General features: G+C 54.2%; 2 protein-coding genes across 3 annotated transcripts; one reads left to right on the forward strand and one right to left on the reverse strand.

Moving 5' to 3' along the window:
- The first annotated feature begins 1 nt into the window (after position 1).
- Positions 2-9,207, forward strand: CRELD1 (cysteine rich with EGF like domains 1). The gene is made up of 11 exons (XM_019805750.2): positions 2-125; positions 649-841; positions 1,079-1,161; positions 3,638-3,748; positions 4,073-4,164; positions 4,873-5,049; positions 5,134-5,229; positions 6,150-6,233; positions 6,424-6,519; positions 6,744-6,878; positions 7,655-9,207. The coding sequence occupies exons 2-11, from the start codon at positions 668-670 to the stop codon at positions 7,867-7,869; spliced, it is 1,263 nt and encodes a 420-aa protein (XP_019661309.1). The 5' UTR covers positions 2-125; positions 649-667; the 3' UTR covers positions 7,870-9,207.
- PRRT3 (proline rich transmembrane protein 3) lies at positions 9,096-16,328 on the reverse strand. 2 transcript variants are annotated; one of them, XM_034658737.1, is made up of 4 exons: positions 16,200-16,328; positions 11,879-12,962; positions 11,512-11,667; positions 9,096-10,921 (listed from the first exon to the last, which is right to left on the reverse strand). In XM_034658737.1, exons 2-4 carry the CDS (start codon positions 12,903-12,905, stop codon positions 9,162-9,164), a joined length of 2,943 nt encoding a protein of 980 aa, XP_034514628.1. In that variant the 5' UTR covers positions 12,906-12,962; positions 16,200-16,328; the 3' UTR covers positions 9,096-9,161. The 2 variants fall into 2 exon arrangements, with proteins under 2 accessions (XP_034514628.1, XP_002925072.2); XM_002925026.4 differs by lacking the exon at positions 16,200-16,328 and adding an exon at positions 16,035-16,184.
- Positions 16,329-16,783: the final 455 nt, after the last annotated feature.

Raw genomic sequence — 16,783 nt, forward strand, 5'->3', positions numbered from 1 at the left:
TGCCGCCATTGGCTGGGTGTGGGCCCCGCCCCCCAGGCTGCGGAGCCGGCGGAGGCTGCACGTCTCACGCAGGCAGCGGCTGCTGCGGCGTTGGGGACACGGAGCGGTCGGCGCCCGCGGGCTGGGTGGGTCCTCTCTTCCTCCCACGCAGCTTACGCGGGTCTGGATCCTCCCCTGCCTGCAAGTGGCTGCGCCTTTGCAGCCTGCCGGCGGCGAACCTGACCCCCTTCTCTTCATATCCGGATCCGGGCTCCTCCCCCCAGACCTGGGTTCCGTTCCGGACTCCTCCCCCCGAGACCGCCCATCCGGCCTCTACTCCCCTAATACTTGGACTCTGACCCATTCTCCCTAATTCCGCTGATCCTGGCCCTAATAACCCATACTCAGACCTTAAAACAATGAGTTGACCTCTCCCTTGTTAAGGATTCAGGCCATCTCTTCCACGGTGACGAGGATAACTTATTCCCGTCTTGGAATTTCAGAACAGGCTCCTTCCTCACCACTTCCCCCGCCCCGGCCGTCCCCCGCAGTCTAGCCTCCTTACAATAGCACAGATCTGGGCTCCCAGACCCGCGGCATCTCAGGACCAACTCTTTTCTTTCTCACCTGGCTCCTCCAGTGAGTCATTCCCATTTCCTCTATCTACAGGTTCCCAGCTTGGGAAAAGATGGCCTCACTGCCCCGGAGGGGCCTGGTCCCACCTCTTCTCTGGGGCCTGAGTCTCTTCCTTAGCCTCCCAGGCCCCGTCTGGCTCCAGCCCTCCCCGCCTCCCCAGGCTTCTCCCCCCACTGAGCTCCATCCATGTCATACCTGCCGGGGACTGGTCGACAGCTTCAACAAGGTGGGTGCGCCAGCAGCCTTGTGGGATGGGAGATGGCCCAACCATGACAGCACAGAGGTTGAGAGGAGTTCTGGGATGCAAGTCTGCATGAGTCAAGTACCAACTTGGTTGCTTACTAGTTGTATGACCTTGGGCAGGTTGCCTCTCTGTGCCCCAGTCTCCTGGTCAGTGAAATACCGAAGTGCTGGAATGTGCCAGGCACTGTACTTAGCTCTTACTAATGTTCTCCATTTCCAGGGCCTGGAGAGAACAATTCGGGACAACTTTGGAGGTGGAAATACTGCCTGGGAGGAAGAGAAATTGTCCAAATACAAAGACAGGTAAGGGGCTGGAGAGGTGGGTTTGCATACCTCACCTCCCAATCTCTGCTCAACTGGTGGGGGCCTAGAGAGTCTTGGGGAGTACTTATTCAACAAATATCACTGAACATCTATAGTACGGCAGTAAAGAAGGCAAGCCAAACCCCATCTTCAAGGAGCTTACATTCTAGTTGAGGAGACAGACCGTGAATAAGTAAATAAATAATGTCATATCAAGCAAGGAACAGGAAAGCAGGGTAGACTACAGAATGGTGGGAGGCGTGGAGTTCAAGGTGTGACATTTGAACACAAACTTGAAGTGAAGAAGCAAGCTATGTGACAGGGAACGGATTTGGACAGAGTGGGACTGAGCTTGGTGTATTTGAGAAGAGGCTGGATGGGAGTAAGCAGACGATAGTGGTAGAACATGAAGCCAGAGTGCTTTGAAGGTCACAGAATGGTGTTTAGATTTCTTTCTGGGTGTAATGGGAAGCCATTGGAAGGCTTGGAGCGAGAAGTGATGTGGTCTTATTTATACCTTTTAAAGATCACTCACTGCAATGTAGCAAAAGGACTGTAGGGGCCAGGAAGGAGGAAGGAGGGAGACCATTTGGGAGGCTAGTCCAAGTATGACAGCAGCATGAGCTAGTGTGGTCTCTAGTGGTGAATATGGTGAGAATGGGTCAAATTGTGGGTATGTTTTGCACATGGACTGATGGGGCTTGATGAAGGAATCATTAGGGGGGTGGGAGAGAAAAAGAATAAAAAGTATTCGGTTTTGGGCCTGGGCAACTGGGTGAATAGTGGAGCTGTTTTCTGGTATGGGTAAAGCTGAGGCAGGAGAGGATTTAGGGGAGGGGTGGGATTAGGTGTTCTCCTTGAACATACTGGGCTGGGATGTCCATTAAACAGCTAAGTAGAGTTAGATTTAGGCGGCTGTGGTTCGGGGAAGAGTGGGAGCTGGAAACCTGAATTTGGGAGTCATCAGCATATAGTCAGTATTATAAAGCCGTGGGATGAAATGAGACCATGAGACGAAGGGCCTGAGTCCTAGGCCCTCCCACTCTTCAAAGTTAAGTAAAGGAGAACGAATCAGGAAGACTTGGAGTTAGACAGACCTGGTTGTCAGTTCTGACCCTCTGTACCCTTGTGAAGGTCACCTAACCTCTCTGAGCCTCAGTTTCCTCATCAGTGAAATGGAGATATTAATACTTGCTTTGCCTATTTCATAGGATTGTGGTAAGGATTAAACTATGATGCCCACTAGAAACGAAAGGTTTTGTTATTATGTAACATTGGTCATTTTCCTTTCCCTTAATGGGCCTCAGTTTCCTCATTTAAGAATGAAGAGATTGGTCAAGATAACCTGAAGGGCACTTCTAGCTGTATAATGGCTCCTGTTTTTTGTTTGTTTGGTTTTTGTTTTTTAAGTCCTCTCATCCCATATGCCAGGCACGTGTTAGACCCTTTAAAATCATAAAATATGTGTGTGTGTGTATACGTATTTAGAAAAAATTTATCATGGTAAAATATATATAACGTAAAATTTACCACTAGAGACATTTAGTACATTTACAGTGTTTTGCAACCTTTACCACTGTCTCATTCCAGACCATTTTTATCACCCCACAAAGGAACTCCATACCTATTAAGCAGTGACTCCCATTCTCCCCTTCCCCCAGCCCCTGGCAACCATTATTCTGCTGTCTGTGTCTGTGGATTTGCTGATTCCATAGAAACCTATATGTGTCTGGTTTCTTTCATTTAGTGTATTGTTTTCGAGGTTCGTCCATAATACAACATATATCAGTAGTTTGTTCCTTTTTAAAACTTAATAATATTTCATTGTATGGATTTACGACATTTTGCTTATCCATTCTTCAGTTGAACATTTGGGTTGTTTCTACCTTTTGGCTGTTGTATATAGTATTGCTACAAACGTTTGTGTACAAGTTTTTGTTTGAACACCTGTTTTCCATTCTTTGGGGTATATAACCAGGAGTGGAATTACTGATTCATATGGTAATTCCGTGTTTAACCCATTGAGGAACTGCCAAACCGTTTTCCACAGTGGCTGCACCATTTTTCTTTCCCATCTTCAACATAGGAGGGTTCTAATTTCTCCACATCCTTGCCAACACTTGTTATGTGATGTATTTTTAATCCCATATACCCCGCAAGGATATTATATTCCATCATGCAAATGCAGGAACTGAGGTATCCTACAACAAATCTGCAGGGCAGATACTGTCTCCATTTTACAGATGACAAAACAGAGGTTCAGGAGAGGTTAAGTGACTTGCCTGAGTCACTCAACTAGATTCAAACCCAGGTACTGGGAGTCAGAAAGCTCCCCAAATCAGTACCCCTTCCGTTATGCCCTGTGGCCTTTCCTTTGATGTCATGGCATGAGAGGGGTGGGAGAGGAGACCTTAAAGGAGGGTGGTGGATGGGGTAGAATATAGTCCTACCACCCCCCCCCGCCCTGTCTGGTCAGTGAGACCCGCCTGGTAGAGGTGCTCGAGAGCGTGTGCAGCAAGTCGGACTTCGAGTGCCACCGCCTGCTGGAGCTGAGCGAGGAACTGGTGGAGAGCTGGTGGTTTCACAAGTGAGTTGCTGGGCGCCTTCCCAGGGAGGGCACCACAGGCAGGGCCTGGTGGTAAAGGAGGGGGTTGTATGCTTGGGTCTGTGTCCTGGTTTGGCTTCTTCTTCCAAACCTAAATCTGCCAAGGACTTGTGGGGGGACCCACGTTCTCACTCGGAGCTTCAGTTTACTCCTCTGCCAAGTGGGGAGAGGGTGCTGGTCAGGTAGCCTTATGGGTCTTATACCCAAGGTGGGTTGTGTCACAGATTCTTTGGGAGGTTGGGGAGGTGGGCAGCACCTCTGGCACTATCTCAGCCCCCCTTACTGTCACCCCCCCAACCCCTTCAGGCAGCAGGAAGCCCCAGATCTCTTCCAGTGGCTCTGCTCAGATTCCCTGAAGCTCTGCTGCCCCGCAGGCACCTTCGGGCCCTCCTGCCTTCGTGAGTTTTCAAGCTCCTCTCAGGGGATGAGAGGGGACTGGCGAGGCCAGAGATCCAGTCCTGGCTCTGTCCTGTAGCTGGTGGCATGAGCTCAGGTTGCTCAGATAATTTCTCTGGACCTTAGTTATCTGCCTCACAGGGCTGTTGAGATGAGCAGATCAGTGGGAAGTGGCTGTGAGAAAAACATAACAGGGCTAGGCAGTCAGTTGGGACTGTGGTTTTTATCATGCATGTGAGAAATGCCCCCAGCCTCACCCCCATTTCCCATGCCTGGATCAGATCAGGCCCATCCCCTGGACTAAGGTGACCTTCCTAGGGACAGGCAGGTGCTGCCCTGAAGCCCCCATTGTCACCTTTTTCTACACATAGTCCTGAGGGAGGAGCTGAACCAACTACCAGCCCCTTTTAGGAAAATCTCTCTGGAAACTTCAGATATAGACTTAGTGACACAAAGAATAAAAAATAAACAAATTGAAACAAACGAAAAAGGGAGTTAGTGACAAAGATGATTAATTCAGTGTTTATAAAAGGAAAGATTTGTAAATAATCTGTTGCACAGGAGGTATTGGTTAAATACATGTCACACAAACTGTTAATGTTGCCATTAAAATTAAGTTTCGTCTCCAAAAGTGTTTAATAATATGGGGGAATATTCTCTGTATTCACGATTGTATTTGTGATGTTACCTGGTTTGGTGTCTGCCCACAGCCTGTCCTGGGGGCACAGAGAAGCCTTGCGGTGGCTACGGGCAGTGTGAAGGGGAAGGGACTCGAGGGGGCAGCGGGCACTGTGACTGCCAAGCCGGCTACAGGGGCGAGGCCTGTGGCCAGTGTGGCCTCGGCTACTTTGAGGCAGAGCGCAACGCAAGCCATCTGGTATGTTCGGGTAGGTAGCCAAGAGGCGTGGGGCTGGGCAGGAGCAGATGGGGTGCCTGCCTGCCCATCCTCACACTTTCCCCGTTCCACCCAGCTTGTTTTGGCCCCTGTGCCCGCTGCTCGGGACCTGAGGAATCGAACTGTTTACAGTGCAAGAAGGGCTGGGCCCTGCATCACCTCAAGTGTGTAGGTGAGTGAGGCCCTGCCATAGGTGTGGGGAGGTGGTCCCCATCAACACACGCACATCTCTGGCCGAGACCAGCACAGTCCCCATCTTCATGGAGAGCTCAGCCAGGTTGGACAGGCGGAAGGGTAACCAGGCAGTTAGAGTACAGACTGATCGTTGTGCAGTTAGGGATGTTCCTGAGCCAGCTCTGCGGTGGTGGGGAATCAGGAAAGGCTTCTTGGAGGAGGTATCACTTAGGCCGAGTCTTGAAAATTGAGGAAGGGTAGCCAGGGAAATGAAAATACTTACCTTGGAGTCAGGAAGCCTGGGTTCAAGACTTGGTTTGGTCTCTGTCCTGCGATTTATATACACGAGGGTAAAGGCTAAGCTGCCATAACAAAAAGATCACCAAAGACTGTGGCTTAAAGAATATAGAGCTTTATTTTTACCTCCTATCACAGTCTCAAAACAAGTGGTCCGGGCTGGCAAGGAACTTCTGCTTGTCACAATCATTCAGGGACCCAGTACTGCCTGTCACCATGTGGCCGTCCCCTTGGGATGTTTCTGTTGTTTGAGGTTGGGGTACAGCTACCTCCACGTTCCAAGACCTGACACTCAGGAAGTTAGAAAGGGAAGAACGTGCACGGAGGAGTCCAATTCCGTTGTTTTAAGGCCAAGCTAAAAGTGAGCACATCACTTCTGTTTACATCCTGTTGGCCAGAACTCAGTTCCAGGCCACACTTAGCTGCAAGGCAGATTGGAAAGCGTAGTCTCTAGCCGGGCAGCCCAAAGTCCAGCTGCACCTCTTCGTCCGTGTGGGCACACAGCCTGTGGTCTCTGGCCCATGTCGGAGTGTGGGCAGGTCCATTCCCCAACAACCCTGCCTCGGCTTCCCGGCTAGTGCAATAGGAATTGAAATTCCCGCCCTGCCGGCCTCTCTGCAGACATCGACGAGTGTGGCACAGAGCAAGCCAGCTGTGGAGCCGACCAGTTCTGTGTGAACACAGAGGGCTCCTATGAGTGCCGAGGTAAGTGCCAGTCCTGTAGGGGAGGGGGGTGGGGAGGGTAGGAAGTGCTGCTCCATGCCTTTTGCCTCAAATTTCTGCCTTCTCTGGCACCAGAACCCCCCCACCTCTTCTGGAGCCGGGCTTCCCCCTCCATAATCCGCCCTGGGGCTAAGGGCAGCTCTCACCCTTGTCTCTCCTCTCCCTTCTCCAGACTGTGCCAAGGCCTGCCTGGGCTGCATGGGGGCAGGGCCAGGCCGCTGTAAGAAGTGTAGCCCTGGCTACCAGCAGGTGGGCTCCAAGTGTCTCGGTGAGTGTCCTGCCAGCGGGGCACAGACAGCGTGCAGTGCCTTGCCCACCATGAATTGAAAACCGTTGGGAGGATATGGACAGGGCAGGGGAAGGAAGGGGGGGTGGAAGGTTGTCTGGGCAAGGGCAGAGGGGAGTGTCTGGATGTGACCGAGATGGGAGTCAGGGCCACTATATGTGGGACCCTGGCAGTGGCAGCCTGACCCCGCCTTACCCTCTCTCAAGATGTAGACGAGTGTGAGACAGAGGTGTGTCCAGGAGAGAACCAGCAGTGCGAGAACACGGAGGGCAGCTATCGCTGTGTCTGTGCCGAGGGCTACAAACAGATTGAGGGCATCTGTGTGAAGGAGCAGATCCCAGGTGAGCCCCCTAGCGGTCCCCAGAAGCCTGAGGAGGGCAGACAAGCCCCTACTCCAGGCAACCACAGGCCCAGCCCCATCCCCACGGCCACCCCGCCCCCACCCCCGTGAGGCTGCACTGAGACCCAAACCCTTCATCCTATCTCCAGGCTGACTTTTAGCCACCTCACACCTCCCAAGGTAGAAAGAAAATCATTCTTGGTGTCAAATCACCCTACCTCCATTCTTATCTATCCAGTGGGGCCAGTCTTTGCCCTGGGCTGCTGAGAGCGGTTGCAGGTTGCAGGCCGTAGGTGTGATGAGATGAAGGATAATCACAGTGATGACAATAGGGACCACCTGCACGGCTCTCCCTGTGTGTCAGATGCTGTTCCAAGCATGTTGCATGGATTAACTTCTTTCACTTCTAAAACAAATCCAGTGCTGTTGGTATTATTCTCATCCCCATTTTACATAGTGGAAACTAGGTTGCAGAGAGATGAAATAACTTGCCCAGGGCCACGTGACAAGCAGGTCACAGAGCTGGGAGTCAAAGCCAGGCAGTCTGGCTCTGGAGCTGGGCTAGAACACATGCTCTGTCCGACTTGCCCGCCCCATGGCCTTGGGCACACCTCTTCACCTCTCTGAGCCTCCCTTTCCCACTTAGTGAGACAGGGCCAGTGAGTGCCCCCGTCGGAGTTGTTCTCAGCAGTATATGACATCGTGGGCCAGGCACGCAGGTATGTGGGCGGCTCCAGGCATAGGGGACGAGTAACAGGCGCTTCTCCTGTTCTTCAGAGTCAGCAGGCTTCTTCTCCGAGGTGACAGAGGACGAGCTGGTGGTGCTGCAGCAGATGTTCTTTGGGGTCATCATCTGTGCGCTGGCCACGCTGGCCGCCAAGGGTGACTTGGTCTTCACCGCCATCTTCATTGGGGCTGTGGCAGCCATGACCGGCTACTGGTTGTCAGAGCGCAGTGACCGTGTGCTGGAGGGCTTCATCAAGGGCAGATAATCTCTGCCACACCTGCAGGATCTCCTCCCATCCAGGCTGTCCCCAGAGGTCAGGCCTCTCTCCTGCCTGGACACTTGAGGCAGCTTGCTTTATTTTTGAGTGGGGTAAGCACGTCCTACCCACCAGGCCTGGGCAGGTGAGGCCCTTGGGGTGAAAAAGAAACTCTAAATAGGGATGCCATGAGATCTTGGCCCTGGGGGAACTGGGCAGGCTTCACGTGTGTGAATTTTTCCTTGTGGTGGCTGCTAAAGGGCTTTGGCCCCTGCCCAGGACGAGGGGGGTTCCTTCCAGGGGTGGGCCCATCACAGCCCCCTCTTGCCAGCTGCATGCTGCCAGCTCCTGTTCCGTACTCTCGCCCCTGCCCCTCAGCCACTGATTATTTATTCATCTCAGGAAATAAAGGTCTTGGAAAATAGAGAAGCTTCAGTCTTACTACCTGCCTCCTACTCCCCATGGGTTGGCCTGAGCTACTGAGAGCGCCACCCTTCGGGACATTTTCTAAAACCCTGGGAAATCAAGGGTTACCCTGACGGAGGAGCAGTAGAGGGAGGACAGAGAGGCTTGGTCCTAAAGCAGTGTTAGGAGAAGAGGGATGGAGGAACCAGGCTTTGGGGTGGAACTTCCTGGGTTCAGTGCCAGCTACCATTTGCCAAAGGACCCTGGACAAATGACTTTTTCTCTGAACTTCCTCTCTATAAAATGGGCATGATAATGCTTTCCACTCAGGCTTAATATGAGATGATAGGCGTGAAGAGCTGGACAGTGCACGACAGACAGATGTGCTATAAAATATTGGTAGCCATTAGTCCTAAAGCCTCCTAGGGTCAAGTGCCCTCTTCTTTTTAAGTCCTCCCCTCCCCACCATACACAGGACTTGGAATTGCTGGGGGGCAGGGACTGCTAACACTTCTCTGATCAGGATCCTGGCATGGCCAGAGGGAGGCATGAGCCAACTGCTAAGGGTTTATTTCTTTGGCACATAGAGGACAGTCAGTCTGGACAAGCAAGCCTCATCTCTCCACACTGGGGAGTCTGGAGGGGTGTCTGGGGGTACATGGACCCCATATCCCACACCCAAATCCATGCATGTCCACCCTGTATTCCGCGTAAGTCACAGCCTCTGTGCAAAATACCTGCTGGGAGAAAAAACAGGTATTTTAAAAAAACAAACAGGGTAGGTTCATGCCCGGCTGTTTCCAGGGGTGGCCAGTTTTTCAAATGTTCAGCTGTCCCAATGGGCCAGGCCATATGGCCATAGAGGGTGGGGCCCTGGTCCTGCATTCCTGGACCCCTCAGAGCTCAATGGTGTCACTGGAGGCGCTGCGGGAGTCCCCGGGCTTGCAGCGAGGCTGGGCCTCGCTCTGAGGTTCCCCGGGCCGGGCGGGGGGCGGGGCAGGGGCTGGGGCAGGCAGTAGCTGCACCGTGCTGGGCAGCTCATCCAGGGGCAGACTGTCCACCGATGACAGCCCGTGACGCCACGGGTTCCAGCTGATCTTGAGCGAGCCCCGGGAAAAGCTGTCCATGGAGCTGCGAGAAGCCACCCCCTCAGGGTCATCCGCGACGTGTGGTGGGACCGGGCCGCGCAAGCGCACGTCGCTGAGAGACCGGCATCGGCCTCGCAGGAGGGAAGAGCCCACGCCGTCGAGCTCGGCATCGGGGTGGCTGCCCCGCCGTGGTCGCAGCGCGCTCCCAGGCGGCGGGGAGGCCAGGCCGCGCAGGCCACAGCGCCGGAATACGCTGTCTCGCACCAAGTGCTCTCGGAAGAGCGCGGCGTCGATGCTGCGGCTCAGGTTGATGGGTGATGGCGGCCTTAGGTCCAGCTCGCTCATCGACGGCGCCGGCCCCACGCTGCTGCGAGACAGTCCCGGGCCACCCTGGGGGCCGCGGCTCAAAGACGCAGCCGAGCCCCAGGCGCCTGAACTGGACGTAGCAGGCGGCACCCCCTCCGCCGGGTTGCGGATGAGGCTCTTGTTGATGTCCAAGCCGCCTGCGCCGACGCCACTGGGCCCCGCATAGCAGTTGTTGGGTCGCTCAGGCACCTCGCTCTTGCCCGAGGGCGTGGGGCACGCCAGGCGTAGCAACTTAGCCCAGCAAGCATGCTCCGTGGGCGGCCGGGGCTGCGCGGCGGCCACAGCGGCCAGCGCCAGGGCGAGGGCCCATGTCAGCTCCAGCAGGCGCAGCCAGAAGTGGACGCCCCACCAGGCCCACGAAAAGCGACCCACGCGACCTGGGCCCGGGTATAGCCAGAGCGCGGCCGCCAGCTGCAAGCCACTGGCCAGCAGCCCCAGCGCGCCCGCCACGGCCAGCAGCCGCGGGCCGGGGCTGGCGTCCCAGCCCCTAGGCCCGTCCAGCAGGCGGCGACGGCAAAGGCAGAGCGTGCCCAGAGACACGGCCGCGCCCCAGGCGCACGACAAGCCCTGAGCCAGGAGGTTGAGCGCAGGCCTCACCGACAGCAGGTCAGTAGTCAGCAACCCCACGCCGTGCACCAATGCCAACGCTCCCAGCAGGAGTGGGTTCTGCAGTTGCTGGGGCAGCCCTGCGCCCAGCCCGAGCAGGGTGAGGGCCGCCAGCGCAGTGAGCAGCAAGGGGAAGGGCAGGTTGTAGAGTACCAGGCCGGCGCGTAAGCCCAGCCGTGCCTGGGAGCCATACGGGTCCGCGAGCATGTAGGCAGATCTAAGCCCAGATGCTACGAGTACCAGCACGGCCGCCACCAGAGCCAGCCGGGGCCCGGAAGGCGCAGCTGCCAGGGAGGCCAGTGCCAACAATGCGGGCAACAGGAAGAGCACCCCGACCCCATAGACGTGCAGCTCCCAGGAAAAGCTCAGCACCCTCCGCAGGGGACCCCAGCGCAGAGGGGGTGCGGTGGCATTGGCCGGGGGGCTGGTGGCTGGGGTTGATGCCACGGAGCTGGCTGAGGGCTCCGGAGGGGGTGGCTGGCCCAGGGCGCGCTGCGTGGTGACCCGAATGAGGCCCCGGCGTGACGTCGAGGGGGCCTGGACTGGGGGTGCTGGGGGATGGCTTTGGGGGCGCCCCGGCCACTCCTCGGCTTCATCTGCAATAATAACAATATCAAAATAGCCCTTTGAAATGTGCTTTTGATTTTCCACATTCTCTAGTGTGGTGGGAAGTTATTTAACTTTTCTAAGCACATCTATAAAATGGGGATGGTAATAGCACCTACCTCATTGGGTTTCAGGAGGATTAAGTGTTTAGCATAGTACCCAACACCCAATAATGTTAAACGATGTGACCTATCGCTTTTACTAATAATATGCCAGCAGTTCTCAGCATTGGCTGCCCATTAGAATCACCTGGAGACCAAGTGAATCAGAATTCCTTGCAATGGGGCCTGGGTATTGGAATTTTTAAAAATCTCTTCCACTGATTTGTGGGCATTGGAGAAACTGCACTAAATACATCCAAGTCACATTTAAGAATATTCCAGCCCCAAAAGGGCAAATGACTTGTCTCAGAGTACCCAGTGAGCATTAGTTTATTATCCTGAGTTTTTTGAAGGAGGTCCTGGTTAGTTCCTTTAAGCAGGTGTTTGTCCCCATTCACTTCCCCCATATATCTCACACAGGTTTTTAGTTATTTGACAGAGTACCCACTCTCCCCCCAAACCCCTAGCCATGCCCTCACCTGGCTGCAGGGCCCCCACAGGGCTCTCTGTTCGATTTGTAGCTGAGCCAGGGTCCAAGGGGCCAGGGATGAGGGACTTGGGGGTACCTGGGGTCTCCAATGCTCCTCTCACCCGCTGGGGGGAGATGGGATCTGCTCCATTCATTGCTGCTATCTCTGAAATAACAAAAGCAGTCATTACTTTGCCTGACCTTCCAGCAGTCCCAAAGCCTAATAGCCCAAAAGGGAGGCATAATCACCCTCATTTGCCAGAATGAGGAAAATAGTACCCAGAGGGACCAGAGGTCACACACAAACTGGGGCATCCAGCTACCCTGGAACACTGCCCTCTCCCAGCACTGCTCAGCACCCTCACTTTGATACCCACCTGGTTTAGGCTGCCCATCAGGAGTCTCTGTGGCTGGGGGACCTGAGGGCTGGGGTCTTGGTGAGCCCCTAACATCAGGAAGCTCAGATGTCTGTTTGGGCGAGGGACTTGGAAGACTGACTTCCCAGCTCTCTTCACCTTCAGTCTTCTTGGGGAGCTCAACTGGCAGCTCCTCAGCAGGAGGAAGGCTTTTGGCCAATACCAGGTCTGGTTGGGACCCGGGCTCCTGAGAGGATGCTACTTCAGCTGGGGATACCAAGCCAACATGAGGGACTGCTAGATCCTGTTGGGTGAAGAGGGGGCCTCGAGCTGCCTCCTGGAAGTCCTCACCCCCACCCTGTTCTTCCAGCACTGGCCTCCTGGTAGTGCCCAAGTGGGAAGCAAGAGTGTGGGGAGGGCCCTGATGCTCTAAGGGGGATATCTCTGAGACTTTGATCTTGGCTTTGTCCACCAGACCCTCATCTCTGGGTGGCCGTTGCTCCATTTGGCCTCCAGGCTCCCCTGCCCCTGGGGAGGGAGGAACTGTGGCTATCCTAAGTTGGAGTCTGGGAGTTATGGGGATGAAAGTGAGATGGGGGAGGCCTCCTGGATGGGGGGCTGGTGCTTCTTGCTCTATAGGCTCCTGTGAGTCAGGAGGTCCTGTCCAGCCATGAGAACTTGACCCTTGAGCAATCTGGAGGTCATCAGTTACTGGGAGTCCTTCTTTTTGACCCCTATGGGATGCTTTAGGTCCATGCAGGGCTGGGCCAAGGGGAGAGTCTGCGGGCTCCCTGGGTACTTCCTTAGCAGGGGTCTGGGGAACATTGGAGTTCCAGGGGCTCTCATCCCTGGACTTTTCCCAGAGGAAGTCGAGGGCCTGAGGCTCTGTGCCCGTCGGGCCCCGGGGGTGGTTTCCTGGGATCAGATGTGGTTCCGGGTCCTCAAGTGGCTTGGGAAGGCCCCAGCCCAGGGCAGGGCCAGCCCCCAGGGACAGCAGCAGCAACAGCAGCAGGGGGCCACAAACACGGCCCCATGGGCTGGGAGCCATGGTCCACTCTGATGCCTGGGCCTAGAACACTCAACTTCCAGTCCTCACTGGATGAGCCTAAAAAAAGGAGAAGGGGGATGACATGTGAGCATTGGGAGCGCCCATAGCTGCCACAAGAGGGATGGTGGGAAAGAAAGAGGAGAGACACAAGAAGCTCCCCTCCCCCCAGCCCCTTTCTGTTCAACCTCTTTATGCTACCCAGAGTGACCTTTTAAAACTGGTCATGACCTTTATTATTTTTTTAAAAGATTTTATTTATTTATTTATTTGACAGAGATAGAGACAGCCAGCGAGAGAGGGAACACAAGCAGGGGAGTGGGAGAGGAAGAAGCAGGCTCATAGCGGAGGAGCCTGATGTGGGGCTCGATCCCATAACGCCGGGATCACGCCCTGAGCCGAAGGCAGACGCTTAACCGCTGTGCCATCCAGGCGACCCTGGTCATGACCTTTAAATCGCTGGTCATGCCACTTGCCCTACTTCAAAACCTTCGGTGGCTCCCCACCACCCTCAGGAAAGAATATAAGTTCCTCTCCTAGCCTTCCAAGGCACACCAGGCTGCTCACCTATCCTTCAATACCCACTGGGCTCTTCAATGCCCCAATCCTTTGCTCTTCCTGTTCCATCAGCCTGGAATGCCCTCTCTCTTCTCCTTCACTTGCTGAAAAACTATTTTTTAAAAAAGATTTTATTTTATTATTTATTTGACAGAGAGAGAGAGAGAGAGAGAGCACAAGCAGAGGAGGAGCAGAGGGAGAGGGAGAAGCAGACTCCCCGCTGAGCAGGGACACCCCAATGTGGGGCTGGATCCCAGGACTCTAGGACGCATAGCCTACTGAGCCACCCAGATGCCCTCTGAAATCCTATTCTTGAAGGCCTGGCTCAAATATCAGAGAGGTGGAGAGGGAGAGGGACAGGGGCCCGGGTTTGAATCCCAGCTTTGCCATTTCCTGGGTGAGTTACTTCACCTCTCCAAATCATGGTTTTTCCATCAGTAAAATGGGTACGTAACTCCAAGGAGCTCATACAAGACCTACCCAACAAAACACATTATAGGCCAGGCACATAATAGGGGTTTAGTAAGCATTAGAGCCCTTTTACTTTTCCCTTTATCCAGAAAGCTTTCTTTCCCACCAGCCCCCTTAACTATTTCAACAAATAATTTGAACGCATACTATGTGCCAGGCCCTGGGGATAAAGCAGTGAACAGACTGACAAGATTCCTGCCCTCACGGAGCTGGCATTCTAGGGTAAGAGACAGACAATGAATAGTTTTAAACAAGGTGAGCTATGAAGAAAATAAAACAGGGTTAGGAGATAGACGGATGGGGGCTACTTTACACAGTGGGTAGCAGGAGGTCTCTCTGGGGTAACATTTAAGCTAGATGCTGAATGAGAAGAAGGAGCCAGCTATTTGAAGATATGAGGGGAAAGTATTTGGCAAAGGGAACAGAAAGTGCTAAGGCCCTGATGCAGAATGAACGAATGAATTCAAGAAATGAAAAGGCTAGTGTGGCCGGAGCATAGCAATTGAAGGAGAAAGTCGCAGAGGGAGATAAAATCAGGAAGGTAGGACCAGATCACAAGAGGCCTTGTAAGCCACAGTGAGGCACCTGGATTTTCTTCTAAGTATCTCAGGGAGCCAACACAGATGTTAAGCATGGGGGCCACAAGGTCCGGTAAGTGTTTTAAAAGGGAGAGAGGGGCCCTTGGGTGGCTCAGTCAGTTAAGTGTCCGACTCTTGGCTTCAGCTGAGGTCATGATCTCAGGGTTGTAAGATCAAGCCCCACTTTGGGATCCATGCTTAGCACAGAATCTGCTTAAGATTCTTTCCCTCTCCCTCTGCCCACTCCTACTCGTGTGCTCTCTCTCAAATAAAATGAATAAATAAATAAAATCTTCAAAAGGGGGAGAGAGGCCAGTCCAGAAATCTGTAAGATATGGTGGTGGCTCTTTTCAGCTTGGACATTTCTTTCCCTGACACCCCCTGTACTCCTTCATCATCCTGGTAGCATGATGGAATCTCCTGTCTCCTCCACTGGCCTGGGGCTTCTCAAGGGCTGCATCTGCGTCTTTGTTTCTTGTCTCCAGCCCCCTGCATATGCCTGGCCCCAGGTAGATATGCCCTGAAGTTCCTCTTCCTGAGAGTCCCTAGTTAAGCCAGGGAGGCAGGAAGGGACCCCATGGCCAGGAGACGGAGGCAGGGGTACAGCAACCGTGAGAGAGGAGAGGCCTGGGTGTGTTTAGGGGCAGAGGCCCTGCTCCTTTCCTCTCTGGGAAGCAGGTGTGCCTAGAGCTCCCCTGGTTCTGCATCCTTGGTGGCTCACATACACCTTGAGAAGCCACCGAAAACTCCAGGTGCTCTCTCCAGGAGAATGCCCAGGTTCATCAAAGGTTGTGGACAATTTCAGGGGGTTCAAAGATCCCTTAAACCCATTCCCTAGACTGCATTTAGATTCTGCCTCAAAGTCCTGTTAGTTCATTTCTCAAACATTCACTGAGCCCCAGGCCCTGCTCCTAGCCCAAACTACATGCTGGGGACCCACAGAGAGGCCTCGGTTGGTGTAGGGAGTTGGGGCCAGCTGAGGAGGAAGGACTGAACGGCCACTAACATGTCCTGGTTAATAATAGTGCTCCTGTGCTGAGCACTTACCCAGTTAGGCTCCTGCGCTAAGATTAGCTGCCTGCCCTCCATCTCATCCAACCCTCCTAACACAAGCAGGTGGGGGTATAACCATTTCATAGGGGAAGAAAGCGAGGTTCAGAGAGGTTTAGCAAATCGCCCAAGGTCACACAGCCAGCCAATGACCACACGAGGGGTTGTGAAACCCGCAGTGGCTCATTTTGAACAGGGGATCCAAAAGCTTTTCCCAGCAGACAGTTGAGTTAGGCCTTCAATGAGAAGCATATGCCATCTGCTCACCACCCTCAATTCAAACGAGATGTAGGCATCTGTGGACAAGAAGGGGGTTGCCCAGTCCTAGGTTCCCGCTACAGGAGAGATTTTTGGAGGGGCGCTGGGGTGAGGGATAGGGGGCATCTCCCTCCCTAGGGACTAGGGAGAGGCCGGCCTGGGGGCAGGGCGAGGGCCGCCGCAGGGCAGCCTCGGGAGCTGGTCCATCTCGGGTTACCTCTCCTCCTCTGGCTCCTCTCCCCTGGCTCCGCGCCTTCCCGCAGTGTCCCGGGTGGGGGTGGGCGCTGGTGCAGGCCCTGCCGCTCGTGCCCAGAAAGGGGGCTGCAGGCCACGCTCCCTGCCTGGGCCCCGCCATCGCCCCCTCCCTGGGCCAGCTCCTCACCTGGGCGCCGCGCCGGCAGCCCCCGCGTTCACCTTGCGCGCGTCCCTGCAGTCGCTCGCCGCGCCGCATCCTCCGAGATGCTCAGACTTGGCTAACAGAGCCCGGCGCTGCCGATCGCGGAGCCCGCCCACAGGAACACCATCCCCACTTAACCCTTTCCCCTTAGGGGTGGATTCTTCTCCCAGTCCTGACCTCCCCTCTCTCAGAGATTCTCAGGGCTAAGAGGGGAACCGAGGTACCTTCGAGGGATTTGGAAATCCCTTCCGCAGCATCCCTGAATAAGGGACAACCAGTCCTGGTTTGCACACCCCATGGGACGTGGAGCTCACTTCCTTTATACCTATATACCTATATTCTTATAGGGATACATACATACCTATAGGTAAATCCTACCAACAGTTGCTGTTTATCCTTCAGATCTTTTTCCTTTTTTTTAAAAAAAATTATTTTTTATTAGGTTCAGATGTAGCTTCAGATCTTTCTCAATGCACAGTCACATATACATTTTAAATAGAAATGAGATCATACTGTACATACTGTTCTGTAACCTGCCTTTTTTCTCTTCACTGTGAAATATATCCTGG

Source organism: Ailuropoda melanoleuca, chromosome 4 (genome assembly GCF_002007445.2).
Source record: "Ailuropoda melanoleuca isolate Jingjing chromosome 4, ASM200744v2, whole genome shotgun sequence".
Classification (NCBI taxonomy): Eukaryota; Metazoa; Chordata; class Mammalia; order Carnivora; family Ursidae; genus Ailuropoda; species Ailuropoda melanoleuca.